This window comes from Onychostruthus taczanowskii, unplaced genomic scaffold (assembly GCF_017590055.1).
Source record: "Onychostruthus taczanowskii isolate IOZ18803 unplaced genomic scaffold, ASM1759005v1 scaffold16, whole genome shotgun sequence".
NCBI lineage: Eukaryota > Metazoa > Chordata > Aves > Passeriformes > Passeridae > Onychostruthus > Onychostruthus taczanowskii.
In genome coordinates this window covers 11,501,018-11,515,694 of record NW_024498795.1, presented here as the reverse complement: position 1 = coordinate 11,515,694, position 14,677 = coordinate 11,501,018, and the positions used below count along the sequence as shown (strand labels likewise).

Here is a 14,677-nt window from a genome sequence, read left to right as displayed (position 1 = left end):
CAGGCAGGTCTTCTTCTATGCCAAATATAATGTCCTTGCTCCAAGGGATGGGTATATTAGAGTTAATAGATTGAATGGTTGCAAGGACTTTTTTTTTGATGTGGGCAAAATACATAATTTCTATAATCTTGTTCTTGGAAATTGCTGAGCTGTTTTTCACTAAAATTTTAGAACAACAAATAAATCAAAGTGAGGCATTCATCCAGCAAGGGGAATTTTAGTCAAACACTGGAAAGTCTGGCACAGTTTTTTGCAGCTGAAAAAAGGGTTTTATAATGGGAAGTGTCAAGCATTAAGTATAGGTGGCACTTCCAACTCCACCTATAACACAGATTGGATTAGATGCCTGGTTCCATTCTTAGGGTGTTCGGGATTAAGCCAGCAGTGGACTAGAAAGAAGTTCTTATTTTCCTCAAGCTAATACATTTGCATGGCATTTTTTTGTCCTTAAAAGAAAGAAGGAAAAAAAAAGTGTCATGTCATTTATCTAGAAGATTTATTTATTTACTTGTATTGGCAAGGAATGCATAATTTGCTGACAATATGGAATGAATGATTATGGCAACCAATTTTATGAGAGTCTTATAAAAAGAGAGGCTTAAAAATAAAATGTTAACAATTATAGTTTAAAAATGAGTCAGCTACAGAGAAAATAAGACAAAGGCAAAAAGAAAAAAGAAAAACCTTTCAGAGCAAAATGTTTTATTTCCATTTATTTCCAATGCTTTGCAGATGTGTGTGGGGCAAGTAGGAGGCTAATATATCTCACTTTAGCAGTACTAATTGTTTGCATTATCACAATAATCAAATGCAACCATATTAATCTCTGTGGTTATTAACTTGATTTTTACACATTAAGATTTAGATTTAATCCCCTGGGACCATCTATTAATGCTTTTAAAGTTGAAGGGTTTCAACAGTTTTAAGTTTTTTTCCCCTCTTTTAGCTGCAGGCAGTAAAATTTGAACGTGTGTGGAGTTTTGTATTTTGCATTCCTGTGGGATTTTCAGAGACACTGCTGTCAAGGACCATGAATCATGTTAATACATAGCAACCTCTACAGCTATTAAAATGTCTGCAATAATGTGATTATTTTAAAACGGAAAAACTAATATCATGTGTATTACTTAAAGATCAATCCTTTTTTTTTTTTTTAAGTCAATGGAAAGGGCTCCTTCTGGGAGGGGGGGATGGAAATGTTAGTGGGAGTCACTAAAATGTGAAATGTCTAACCCACTGAGAGAAGAAACTTCAGTTCCTTTTACAAAGCACATCCTTACTGAGCTTATAGGCAATGAAGTGTAAAAATGGCCAAAAAAATCAAGATCAATAAGCATGAAAAGCCATTTTATTTTTGTTTAGCCAAACTGTAGTTACACCGACCTGGAACAGCATCTGGTTTCATGCTCTCATGATCACTGAGTGATGACACCCAAGCAGAAAACTGGGCATGGAGGTGTTTTTATGAGATGTCAACATGGAATGTAGTGCTAAGATTTAATAATGACACGAACTAGTTAAAAACACAGTTTTCAGGGTGGATGTTTCAGATACATCATTTACAACTTACATAAACAAGAAAATACAGTAGAGTGACCCCATGAAATCAAGAAGGTGTCTTGAAGTGTATTACAGCTCTAGTCTTTAAATATTAACTCCATAGACAGAAACTGCAAGATGCTGGTTTCAATGAGAAAGAAGATAGTTCCTCAGATGATGTAATTTTACTGGAGTTAACTGTGTATATCCGTATTATCTTTCCTCAGTAAATCCTGTCTTGGTTTTCTGATTTGTTGTCCAGACACCCCTTGATTTCACATCTCCAAGAGGATGCAAAATCATGAAAACTTCTACAGCCCCTCTGTCTTTTCTGTATCTGCCTTCCTGAATGTGCCATGGCCTTCTCCTGCAAGTAAGTGCTCCCATACCTCAGGTTTTTCAGGAGTTCAGACATTTGTACATTAATGAAGCAGCACAGAGGGGAAAAATGGTCCACGTCCTGAACAGCAGCTGAAAGACACCATGGGGAGAATGTAAACATATCAATAGGTGGGAATTTAGCTAGTGACAAGTGTTTGAGTGGCACAGGGTGTTAAGCAGATCTGAAATGTGGAACTCTGGTCTTTCTATTATACAAATGGCCAAACATCGCGTGATATTTTGCTGGGTGCTCGGAAGGACACTGTCATGAAAGAAAGGGCTCGAGTGCCCTTGTTCAAGGTCAGGTTGGTTCCTCAGACAAGCATTTTTAGCAAGCTAGTTATTGGCACCACACAAAATAATTTTAGATCATGGAAGATATGAGCTCCATTAGCATTGTTTTAAATTGCACTTTCTGTTTTGTAAAATCAAAAAGGAAATTTCATGGGGAAAAGAAGTCTCGCATTCATGCAACATTAATGTTTGGGGAATAATGTGGTGTTTTGCCATGTTAAAAGAATTATTACAAACCCTTCATTGAGAAGCTCTAGAGATCTCATACATTGGAAAAGAGACTTGATAATTGGATGTGCAGGAGGGGGAGGGAGATGTATGAGGAGGGTGTCACTTTTGGTGACAGCAATGAGCTTTTTTTGTTCTTGTGAAAAAACACCCCAATCTGGCCAAATTAGAAGCCTTTGAAAAATCTGAGAAGCAGGTAGCTGCAGGTTAGCGTGGAGCAAGTAACTGGAGCTCAGGGTAGAATGATTCACTCGTGGCCTCTCTGCTTCCCTGAGCTGAAGGGACAATACCAGGAGCTGATGCACATGCAGGCAAGAATACTTGGAGAAGGCAAATTAAATTTGTATGTGCCACTTTCAATGAGCCCATCTTTTTACTTCCATGGGGTTTTTTAATATTACCTGGGCACCCTGGAAATCTTGAATTCTACCACTAAATATGGGCCAGCTCACATCTTCCAGATCTCCACATGGAGGTAATCTCCTTTCCCAGAGCCACAAAAGTTGTGGTGATGTTCATAGACCCCCACCCCCAGCTTCTCCAGCCCCCTGCCCCCAGGAACAATGGGGCTGAGCTGCCAAGGCACCAGGGTGAGAGGTCATGGCATCCCACCGAGCTGCCAGATTTGGGGGCAGATCCCACGGCCTCTACTGCACTGAGCCAAAAGCAGGTCTTCTCTTGCCCCTTGCAATCCTAGCAGGGAATCTCAGCAAGAGGAGCCTCAGAGGGATTTCTTCTTCAAAAACTCACCTTTCACAGCCTTTTTTTTCCCCCTTTTTTCTTCTTTTTTTTTTTCTTTTTTTTTTTTTTTTTTTCTTTTCCACACAGAAAGGGACAGGACCGTATGGAAAATTAACTGCACTGGTTTACGGGTCATGTGTGTGAGAGCCTGTGAGTGTTTGTACACGGGGTCATTGTTGGATTTTACAGCGGCTGCTTTTATCCTTGAAACTGAAGTTGCCACGTAGCTTGAGATACCTGCTTATTTTGTAAAGCTAGATCTCTGGGCAGAAGAACTGAGAGAGTCTCTCTCAGCTACGCTGAAATATCTTGGACTTGAAGAGCTGAACTGAGAGACAGACAGAAAAAAAAAGAAACAGAAAACATAAACATGTAAATGTGACATCTGCGATTCCACTTTACAGAGCTTTTTACATGTGTGAAAATAGCTTATTGTCTTGTGAAAGTGAGAACTTTGGGGTTGAAACTGATGACAGAAATTAAGGGGACTTAAAAGGAAAAGCTCAGCTACAGAAATTAATTTAAAAGAAGGAAAAAACCAACAAATCCCCCAAAAGGCTATGCCAACATTTTCCTGGATGATAACAGAGATGTGTGATAAAGAATAGGTGTTGACAGAAAAGAAACACAACCCTTTTATTAAAGAGGTGGGCAGGCAAACATATGAACTGCTGAAATTTCAACATTTCAGTGTCCTGTGGGTAGAGAACACTGGAACAGAGGAAAGACAAGTAGAAAAGATCTTAGGAAAACCTCACCTCCTAAAATTTTCAATCATTTTAGATGCCATTGAGAAAATAAACAATTTTATATATATATATATATATATATATATATATATACACTTATATAAACATATGTGAATTACAAAGAAAAAAGAAGACAGGGAGGGGGAGAGGAGGCAAAGACACATTAATGCTTTGACTTCCATTTCAGATATCCCCTGCACCGTGTCATAATAAATCTTGCATCTTGCTGCTCAGCTTAGGGCTCTGCTGCAACATTCCTTGGTTGCTTTGTTTCGGAGCGCCGTTTGTATTGAATTTGGGGAGTTGTCTAAGCAGCTGTAACACTGATATTTCCTCACTATTTCCTAGCAAAGTATGATCCAAACCCATGCTTTTGGGGAGGAGACACTGGGGAAGCACTGCTTTAGGGATCTGTGACTCCCTGAGCCTGACAGCCTCCTGACAGACACTAATAACGGCAGAGTGAATGTGTGTAGTCTCCTCACAAGGTTTGTGATGTGTTTTTGATTTCCTGCCTCTGAAATGCATTTTGGCTAGCAAACAAGTGAGCTGTACGATTCTTTTTCTTGCCAGGCACATATCAGGAAATTCTTACCTCGTTCATATTAGGTAATTGAGCTGCTAACATTCAGGAAGAGATTTTTGCTCGTTGGCTATTTAGTCGTGTGAACATGAGTAAAAATCATGGTTTTCATGAAGAATGTGAACTCTGTGTGATTCTGTTCTATTTGAGGCTTTGTAAAGGGTGCTAATTTCCACAAACGATGCTTTATTTGTCTTTCTCTTAGTTACTTCTTTCAATGCCTTTATTCTCCAGGGGTCATGTCATTGTTTTCTGAAATCTTCAAAGATCTTGCTTACATGTGAAAAGTGGCATTTTATGAAATGCACAATTTCATAAATTTAAGCTAATCAAGACACCTTCTGCTTCCAGGGCAGTCAATTGGTTGTGATTGTTTCTGTGTACTTTTGTTTTTTCACTTCATATATGTAAATGGAATGGAAAGACAAATAATCAAATTAAGAAAAAGTATTGCTCAGTGTTCATCCAGCAGGCCTGAGATTTGAGATATCTTTATAGACGATCCAATTTTTTCAGGTTTTATTGTGTAACATCCCTCTAAGTTGCTGAAGTCTTTTCTCCATATTAAAATTCTCTTCTGAATATGCATTTCTCTTAGGAAAGAAAATTGGCTGACCAGAGACAAAAGATTTTAAGATAGTTGCCAGAATATTTTTCAGTAATACAAGTTCTTAAGATTAGCTCTTTGATTCTGGAATATGATACAGGCTTTGCCTACAGTCTCCAAGTAGACAAGGACTTTGCAGAGCTACAGGCATCCCCCTGCCGTGCCAGTTCTTGGTGGATTTGGAGCTTCCATCAAAATAAAATATGAATTTGCATTTATGTTGATTGAGAGTTCTATTTCTGTTGCAAGAGGGGAAGAAAAAGTGGCCACTTTTCAATGAAGATGTGAGCATTTCCACATGATATTGTGGTAGAAATTGACCAGAAGTAATCTCCCTCTCTTATTTTGGGGCTTGGTCATGACAAAAGACTTGTTGCCATTGATACTGGTCAGACTGTTCATCTGTGTATTGTCTGATAAATGCTACAGAACATCCTCCAAATGCTTTCTGGAAGACTTGTATGAGACCCCAATTCTCCTCTTTGGTGTACTGTTTGCTCTCTGACTTTTCTAGGAGGTAGCAGAATTAGCTGACAATGAAAGCTTGAAAACACACTCTAATGCAGGCTCTTTGAGACAAAAAGTTACTTTGAAACATACAGTTGATCCCAGCAATGTGCTTTAGGGTGTAGTAAGTCACTAAAATGCATCACAACAATGACCATGATTAATTTTAGTCCTAAAGAGAGACAGTTAATGGATAAAACATGTCACTGACCAACTTTCAAAATCAAAAACTCTGCTTCTACATTTCTCTCCATTAAAAAAAAAAAAAAAAAAAAAAAAGAAAAAGACATTCAAGCAAGTGATCCTTCTTTTTAACATCCCAAGCCCCTGGAATATTGTCTTTATAGATACACTTCAGAGTTCAGCTAAAAGATCATATTGCTTTAAAATGGGCATAGTAAAACCAAGCATGCCTGGAGGAGAATTTGTAAGCACAATTATGTTTGCCACAGAGTTGCTAGGTCAGTGGGTGGTATACGATGCACCCATCTTTCCAGGAGCAGTAGGATTTCCTGCTGTTTTTTTCAGTAGTGACCTAGAAGGAGGTTAATGATTCCAAAGAATGACTTTTCCCTTAGGGAAAATTTAATCTTCTGACCTTTTTCTCTATCTGTCCATTCCTTTTAAGTCACAGACCCCCTTCATTTAGCTTACATCAAGCTGGTTTATTTTCTTCAAAAACATGGATGAAGTGATTGCTTTTGCTTTCATTTAACCCTTGAACTGGATGCATTTTCAAACCAAATCATTGCTCAGAATACAGAATTGCTTGTAAGCATTTTTTTTAGATTTCTATATTTGTCTTAAATGTGATTGTCAACCTTCAGGATCACTTTGACAACTGACTAACTTCAAAAATGCATGCCTTTAATGTACTCTTGCAATCATCTCTGCGAGTTGCTTTAGAAAAAGAACATGACAAGAATAAAGCAGCTATTGGATTTTTTCTTTCTTTTTTTTTTTATTTTAAATTTTAAAATTTTTTTTTATTTCTACCAAAACACTGATGGAACCAGACTAATACAGAAGAAAATTTCATTTAAAATTGGTTCACCAAGAAGGCCATCATGCCATTTGGGGGATTAAATTTGAGCACATAAAAACTATCAGCATTTTATAGTCAAACTGTTGGAGTGTTTTGCTTTGTCTGCACTGTGCAGACACTATTGAATCAAATCCGTTGTCAGAATATGGTAAAATAAAATTGTAATTACTTCATTATTCTCGAAGGTGTTGACTCTGGGGTGCAAGGAGTTCTGGAGGGTAACTGGAAACAGAAACCACCTTGTGCTTGAAGCTGTCAACTTCCTTTTACTCTGCAGCAGACACTGTTTTTGTCTTTATTGCATTACACGCGGTTATTGCCAACATAATAATTCATGAATATTCCTTCATTTTCAGAATTATAATTAATGCTGGATTTTGACATTATGACAAAGTAGGGCAGCTCGGCAGCAGAAACATTCAGCCCTAAGAACAAAGGAATTGCCATATTGGAACAGACCAGTGGTCCTTCTAGCCTGGTATCTTTCTGCCTCTCACACTGGCCAATGCCTGAGGCTACTGAGGAAGGCATAACCCCCTCCTAATGCACCTAATTGCAACACTATACCACAGAGGGAAATTTCTTTTCGACCCCAGCTGGTGATCAGCTTATGCCCTGAAGTATGAGGATTGATAGCCCTTATAATTTTTATTCTAGCTAGTGTGGCTGCAGATGCTATACTTAATCAAATAAATGTCTAATACTTTGATAAAGCTAAGTAAGGGCTAAATACTCTGATCTCTTGGGAAAAATCCCAAGGAAGAAAAAAGTGCTGAGAAATTCCACAAGGAGAATCACATCAAGTTCCCACTGCTTTCTGTACTCTCTGGGGAGTACAGTTTGCATGCTTGTGGAGAGACTGGCAGGGCTGGAAAGGATGTCAAGCAGCACAGTCTTAGGCTTCATAGAGGAGTCAGGCTCCAAGTTTGGCCACTCTTTCCTCCTGCCTCATTCTGTCCCTTACCCCAGACCAAAAGGGCTGTTCAGACTGAGCCGTGGGAGTTAGACAGACCTATAGCAGCAGCTACTTGGATTTCTGCCTGAAAAAGCAATGGCTTTAGAGAGAAAACCATGTTGCAGGGGATGGCTGTTTCTCAGGTCTTCCTCTGCAACCTGAGATGCCCTTTTGCCAAACCTGCTTATCACTGGCCATGAGCTCTTTGTGTGGAGGAGCAGCTGAAGAGTCTCAGGGAAATGGAGGACATGGCAAAGAGTTAGTCCTTCTCTTTTCACTTCCTTTTGTTTTCATTTTCTAATTTTTACTCCCTCATTGCCACAAAGCTCTTTTCCTCAATCCTATGCAGAAGCAATAAATCCCACAATTTAACTACATATTTAGATGAAATAAATGCATCTCCATATATTCAATTAAATATGCTTCCCACTTATTTTCTGTAAAAAGCAAGAAACCAGACAGGAACACCTGAGCTCATCTGCATCAACTGGAATTTTATGTGGTACTAAAACTCTTCAAAAGTCTTCTACCTTTTTCTATTTCTAAATTAAGCGTTCTCTTCCTTTAAATTTGCCTTCTTGGTGCTTTCCGCTCTTTCATTAGTCATGTTTACTGCATTTCTCTGTATGTTTCCGTGGTTTGCCGTGCCTTGCTTATAACCCACTGACTAAAATACAACAGAATATCTGGAAATGCAGTTTTTACTCATGAAACTGCACAGTAATATTTTATGTTTAACCATCTTTTTGTTCATACTGAATATTTTCTCTGCTTGTGTATGTTTTCGAAGCTCCTGCAATATCCTGGACACCATTTTCAGTAACTGATGCTTAGATTTTCCTGTGCTAATTAATAGCCACCAGTTCTTGAAAATATTTTCCAGCATACACTCCTTGGCATTAGTCTGTTAAATTTTGCATGCCATCATGTTACCGTTTTATCTTAGTTCACTGTCTTGTTCTGGAATTTCTTCTAGTTTTGGCTTAAATCAGTTAACTTAATAAATGGCCAAATACCCCCATGAATTTTACCTTTAGAGCAACAGGCACTCGGTTTAAACACCAGAAAGGAGGCTGCGACTGTTACAGTGAAAACACGCTCTGCATTCTTTATTTCAGAAGACTTTCCCCCAAGCTTTCTAATAAATAAGTTGAACAAAACCATCTTTATTGTCACTATTGATCCCAGGGGCAATTCAGAGCTAACCTCTTTCTCTGATTCTACTGACCACTGATTCTTCTGCAGTACCTAGAGAAAGGGATGCTGTCTAGTCACCTAAATGCAGCTCTGGAACTTGGGTGCTCATGAACTGAAGTCTGGTTGTGACACAGCTCGCTTTTACAATTACAGGTAAGTTACTTCACCTCTAATATAACCAGCTCATTAGGAAGTTGTAGTAATCTGACAGTATTTATAAAATGCTTTCAGAAGACAAAATTCTAATTCTAATAGCTCTAAAATTTTGGGGTTTGATTTCCCTCTTTTATTCAGTACTTTCAACATAGATAGATTTTAATTCTGGATCTGCTGTGTTTTTCTTTTCAGAAACCTTACCAAAAGATGTTGGAAACATTAAATTAATTGTATCTTCTGGTTCTACTTTATCGACTACTAATTAACTCTTTCCTGTAGTTCTAGGAAGGTTGAGGAAACATAAGCAGAAGCATTGCAGATTTTACTTCTTATCTGTGTGCCTAAGTATATTATTTTTACTGATTCTCTGAATAGTTTCCTCATACTAGACTTACTGGTTTATAATTCCCAGGATCATCATTAGCACCTTTTTAAGAGATAGGGACACCCTCGGCCACTCTCCTGTCCTCTGGTACAGTAACTATTTTTAATGACAAATTACATATTTGTGTTAGCAGCTCTCTTGCATTGGTCTCCAGTTCCTCCAGAGCTCTTGGATGAACACCATCTGGTCCTCCTGACTGATTACAGTTTAATTTCTCAGGTTGATCCATCACCTTTTCTGATATCCCTATTTCTGATATCATCCTACTTTCAACACTTAAAAAGAATAAAGCCTGTGTAGCATCACATTCTCTGTGTTAAAGTATGGTGGAAAGAAGCTGTTCAGCTCATTTTTTTTTCTTTTTATATTTTTATTTGTCTAATGCAACTAGGCAGAAGGAAAAATAAATTGACAGCAAACACCATTTTTGTTTAGAAACATCCTACTACAAAAGACAAACAAACAAACAAAGCTCTAAAGATGTGTCAGAGGTTTTCTGGGAGATGATACTGTCAAAAAGCCCAGAATTTCAAGTTCATTTATGCTTTCTATTAATAGTGAATCATACTTTTCAGTATACTTCTGTGGAAAAACTGCCAAGGGAATTATATATAACATTTTGGGGGGTTTCAGTGTTATTTTCCATGGCTGAGCAGAAGAATAAAGATATACCTATATTACCTGTTGTACTAGAATCTAGAACAGAAAAAGAAATCAGGAGGAGAGCTTCTGCAGGGGAACAGCTCAGTCACAAGCAAGCAAATAGAGAAAAAACAAAACTATTACCACACATACATGAAAACAGAACAAGGAAGAAAAGTATCGTGATTAGTGTCAACTGGTAGAATATTTCTCAACTCCACATATTTCTCTTATGCACCTCCCCGCTATTCCCACACTCAAATAAATCTCTCCTCTGCCTGCTTTTATTATTCACAGAGCTCTCTGTCTAATTTACACTGTAAGCTCCTCCTCAGGTAGGGACCTTGTTTTTTCATACATCCACAGTGTTAAATACATGCCAGTCAAACTGTTGAAATTATAATAATGGGGGGTTGTATTTTTTTCTTTCTCTCTTTTGTTAACAAACGATAAGTTAAAATCAAAGGTAATAATTAGTTTAAAACAGCCCTCAGAGGCAGTCCCAGAAAAAGTGACCTTTTGAGCTACAACTAAACTAACCAATTTTATTGTGTCTTGAGGTCAAGGCTCTTATTTCACATGACTTGAGGGTCTTTATGTGCATGCTACCCTGCAGTAAACGACACAGAAAGTTATGGTCAAGTAGACTTTGCACTCCAGTCATCTAGTGAGGAATAGCAACAAGATTCAATTCAATCTGAGCCAAAAGTAATCCAGAACCAGGCTCAGGAATGCAATGGAAAATTCCGACAAGATCGGAGATGAGATCAAAATGCAACAACAAAAAAAAAACAAACCAAAACCCAGAAGACTGGCTAATGCAAAGTGAGTGCATTGGACTGATTTTGAGTGGGCTGGACCCTACAATTATAACTTCGTCACCACAGTTTGAAATCTATTAAAGGGATTTATGTTTTGCAGCTGACATTTAAAATTAAGGATTTATTGGACTGGGACGGAATATTTCTTCTGCAATTAGTCTTTTGGAGGTCATATTTCATAAACTGTTGTTTTTCTGTTTAATCTACTGTAGCAAGATTTTGTATTGTTAGAAAATTTGAAAAATGTAAATGCAGAAACCATTTTATCCATTGCAAAGAGGCTCCCATCATGAAATTGCTGTTGAGTTGCATCACGTAACATTTTCATTAGGTACCTAATATTTGTATAGGCTATTTTAATGGAGCAAGTGAAAGTGAGTGATATCTGATAGTATATATACTATACCTCTCCTACACCAGTAACAAATGGAGAGTCTTAATTCAAGCGGGTGGGTTTTTTTTCTTTTTTTTTTTATACGAGCCTTTATAATTTGCTTTTTGGAAATTTACACATGCAGTTCTGTGTATTGCTAGAAGCCTATTAAAAGCTGCAGTTTTTTCCCATTCTTGTGTATTTACAGACATGAATTAAACTTCACTGCAGCTGATTTTTGAATTCTTGAACTGAAATTAATTACTGGGAAAAGGAAGGGCATTTTTCAAATTATGACAGTAATTAATTTAAGACGGTTGTTTTCCTTTACCACTATTCTAACCCAGTCTTCTCAAAAACAAAGAAATAAAAAAGATCTTATAATCATATTGACACAATTCCTATTTAGCTGTCTTCTGTGCTGGAACATTCACACGCAGCAGCAGGAAAGAAAATCAGGATATATAAATTAGAAGCTGGAGCGCGACTTCTTAAAGGATGGGCTCTACTGTTAAGGAACAGAACTGCGGAAATCAGATTCCATTAATGCCTGGAAAACTCAGGTTGTTATTTGTGCAGGTCAGACTGTGAAATGTAGTAGACCTTGTGTTACAGGTCATCTCTGAGAAAGCATTACACGTCCTGTTTAACTGTAACTTCATTTTGCCCGGTTCCAACTTAAACTGTTGCACACTTGAAGAAGTGGGAGTGAGAAAGGATAGCTGAAGTAGCCTAAAAATATTTTAAGAAGTCATTATATCCTCTCTGCTCCAGCTTGATTTTCCTGTGTGACACAGCAATGGAAATAAAGGGGACTTGAAGATGAGACTGGTCAGAGGCGGCTTAACAAAGCCTTGGTTTTGTTGCATCTGAGTATTTCCTGAAACAAGGTAACTTTCAGGGAAAGAGTGCTTCTCACTTTGGCGAGAGTCAGTGCTGAGCACTGAGGTAGGAAATTAAAAAGATGCAAGCACTGGGGGTTTTCGTACCTCTCTGCAATGAGGAGGGGTGCAGGGGGGAGAGACAGAAAGGGGGAAAACACAATATAAATATGTTTCTATTGGACAAAGCAAGGGAGGAAAGCTAGGATTTGAACAAAAAAGCGTAGTAGGAGTGAGCACAGTAGAGTTGTTAGAGATGTAGGCAGAACAGAGCTTAGTCTGCAGAAAAGTAGGGAGAAGACGGAGGGCGACCACGGAGTGGTAAAAAGTTTAGGAACGCAGGCTGCTTTTCTGTCTGCTCGAGAAGTCTGTTTTCATTCATGCAGAAGCATAGGTGTAGATTTTATCAGGACTTTGGGCTGGAGCACCCGCAGCTGTGGATTACAGATGCTTCCTGTCATGTATAAACACAATCATTATGTGAAAGCATGGCACCCACACGGCTACCTAAACAGCCATTCCTCCGGACTGAAGCGCTTTGTTCTCTTTGGAGTTATTTTTACGACTACGAGCAGGACTCTACCCAAAAGTTACTAGCAGCAGCCGTGTTTTTTTATGTCAATTAAATGGATTTTGTTACTTGTAAAATACATGTCCAAACACAACTTCATTCTTCAATCACAAAGTATGTTTTCTTAACACACGGTGATATATAGTGACACTTGTTTGACTGACAGCACGAATGTAAACCCTAGTAAATACCACCTGTAACTTTGAAAGTGGTGAAGCTCAGTTAATAAAAATAAGAACATCAGGAAAAAAAAAAATTAAAATCAGGAGCTTTTGCATTACACTGCTACTTTGAAATATCAGATTTCAGCATGGATGTGAGTTAACTCAGTGAAAGGACTTGGCTGGTTAATGATGCTGTGTGTTAATGTCTCCATGTGCATGTCTCTCTCTCTTTCTGTGTGAGCTGAGATTGCCTTGATTTCCAAGAGCAGAGCAATGCTTTCTCCTCATCGCGCTTTAGATACTGACACAGTTAATCATCCCACTTAATTTATATTAAACCTCTATACAGCAAAATGTAGGTCCCAGCAGTTTTTAAGGTCCTCTGTTCATAGCTTCTGATGTACTGTATGTCATGTATATTCTCTCCAATCAATTAGTAAATAAATAAATACCCTTGCTCCGCAGAGTGAATCACAGAGATGGTTCTTGTTGGGAGGAGGGGAGTCTTAGTAAACAAAACTGTATCTGGAAAACAGTGCAATCAATTTTAGAAACAATTCTCCTGGTAATATATTATTTAGTTACCGAGAGTAGCATGCTTCCTTACCTCTCACAAAGAGCTTTAAAAAAAAAAAAGTTATTTCGGGGGTTGCCAACCCGTGGTAATTTAAGCGGCTTAACATTCTAAAACAAAAGGTGAGTGAGTTGTAAAAATTTTAATTTTTCAATCATATTGGAAAATCCTTCAGCACCAGACTCAAAGAGACTTCCCCCTCCTGAAAACAAAACAAAACTGCCTTTAAAGTTAATCCGTAATGAGTGAGACTTGGCAGGTTAGTTGCTTTACAAACAAAACCGCATCCAGCATCTTTAGGACAATACGGTTGGGGTGGTGGGGAGAGAGGGAAGAAAAAAAAGAAAATTAAAAAAAAGCCGCCGGCAACAATGCAGCAGCCCCAGCCATAAATCCCCCCTCGCTAGCTGCCGCCCGGCGCTGGCTGCCTGCTTTCCCTCCGTACATCCATCCTACCAGAAGGGGGACCTTTCCCACTCTCAGTCGCGGCTCTGCCTTAATTTCTGAAGAGAAAAAGAGAGAGCAGAAGAGACCCGAGAAATACGCTGTGTAGCTCTAATAACATTACAGCGGCGGCGTGTATGTATGTGTGTGAGCGGGGCGGCGGCGATTTTTTTTTCCCTCCCCCCCCCCGCTCCCCACCTCTCTCTCCCTTACCCCCTTCCTTATTTTTCTTTTTAAATTAATTTTATTTATTTATTTTAAAAATTTCCTTCTCCCCCCGCTCCAGTCCTCCTCCCTCCCTCCTCCCTGCCTTGCTCTCCCCCTCCTCTCCCGCAGCAGCGGCGGCGGCTCCCGATCCGGGCGCGCGGCCGTGCCCGCCGCCTCCAGTCCGGGTCTTGGCGGCGGCCGCCGCCCTCCCCTCCTCCGCTCCCTCTCTCTCGCCTTTTAATCATGCCCCTCTGTCTGTGTGTGAGTGCAGGCAGGCTGACAATGATTTCCTCAGTGATTACGTACAGAGCGAGTCCCTGCGGGTTAGGGGCCCCCTCTGGAGCCATCCTGATGGCTTTGGGGGCCTTGCTTCCATTTTCCATTATTATGTGGACTACCGGAGCGACAGCGCAGTCCAAGACCTTGCAGGTTTGTGATGAGGAGGGAGCACACAGCACACTTCTCCTCCTCCTCCTCCCGCTCCCGGCTCTCCTCCTCTCGCCGCCGAGCCAGCCGTAGACTTTAGAGAGCAACATCCAGCTCCCAAAATCCAGGGCTGCTACCGCCGACCCGGCTCTTCGGGAAGAAGGGGGGAAGGAGGGGGAAAAAAAAAAAAAAAAGAAAAAAAAATCC

The 14,677-nt window shown here is 39.3% G+C and overlaps 1 protein-coding gene across 9 annotated transcripts in view; it reads left to right on the top strand.

Moving 5' to 3' along the window:
- The first annotated feature begins 14,287 nt into the window (after positions 1 to 14,287).
- ZNF521 (zinc finger protein 521) overlaps positions 14,288 to 14,677 on the top strand; it is a 232,958-nt gene continuing 232,568 nt past the window's right edge. For 5 of the 9 annotated variants that reach the window (XR_005952251.1, XM_041399332.1, XM_041399331.1 and 2 more), the window contains exon 1: positions 14,312 to 14,473. Coding sequence is in view for 5 of the 9 variants with exons in the window: in XM_041399332.1 (XP_041255266.1) it covers positions 14,327 to 14,473 (147 nt within the window). In the remaining 4 variants the exon portion in view is untranslated. Of the gene's footprint in view, positions 14,474 to 14,677 lie in introns of all 9 variants that reach the window. The other 4 variants (XM_041399336.1, XM_041399334.1, XM_041399333.1 and 1 more) reach the window with 2 other exon arrangements.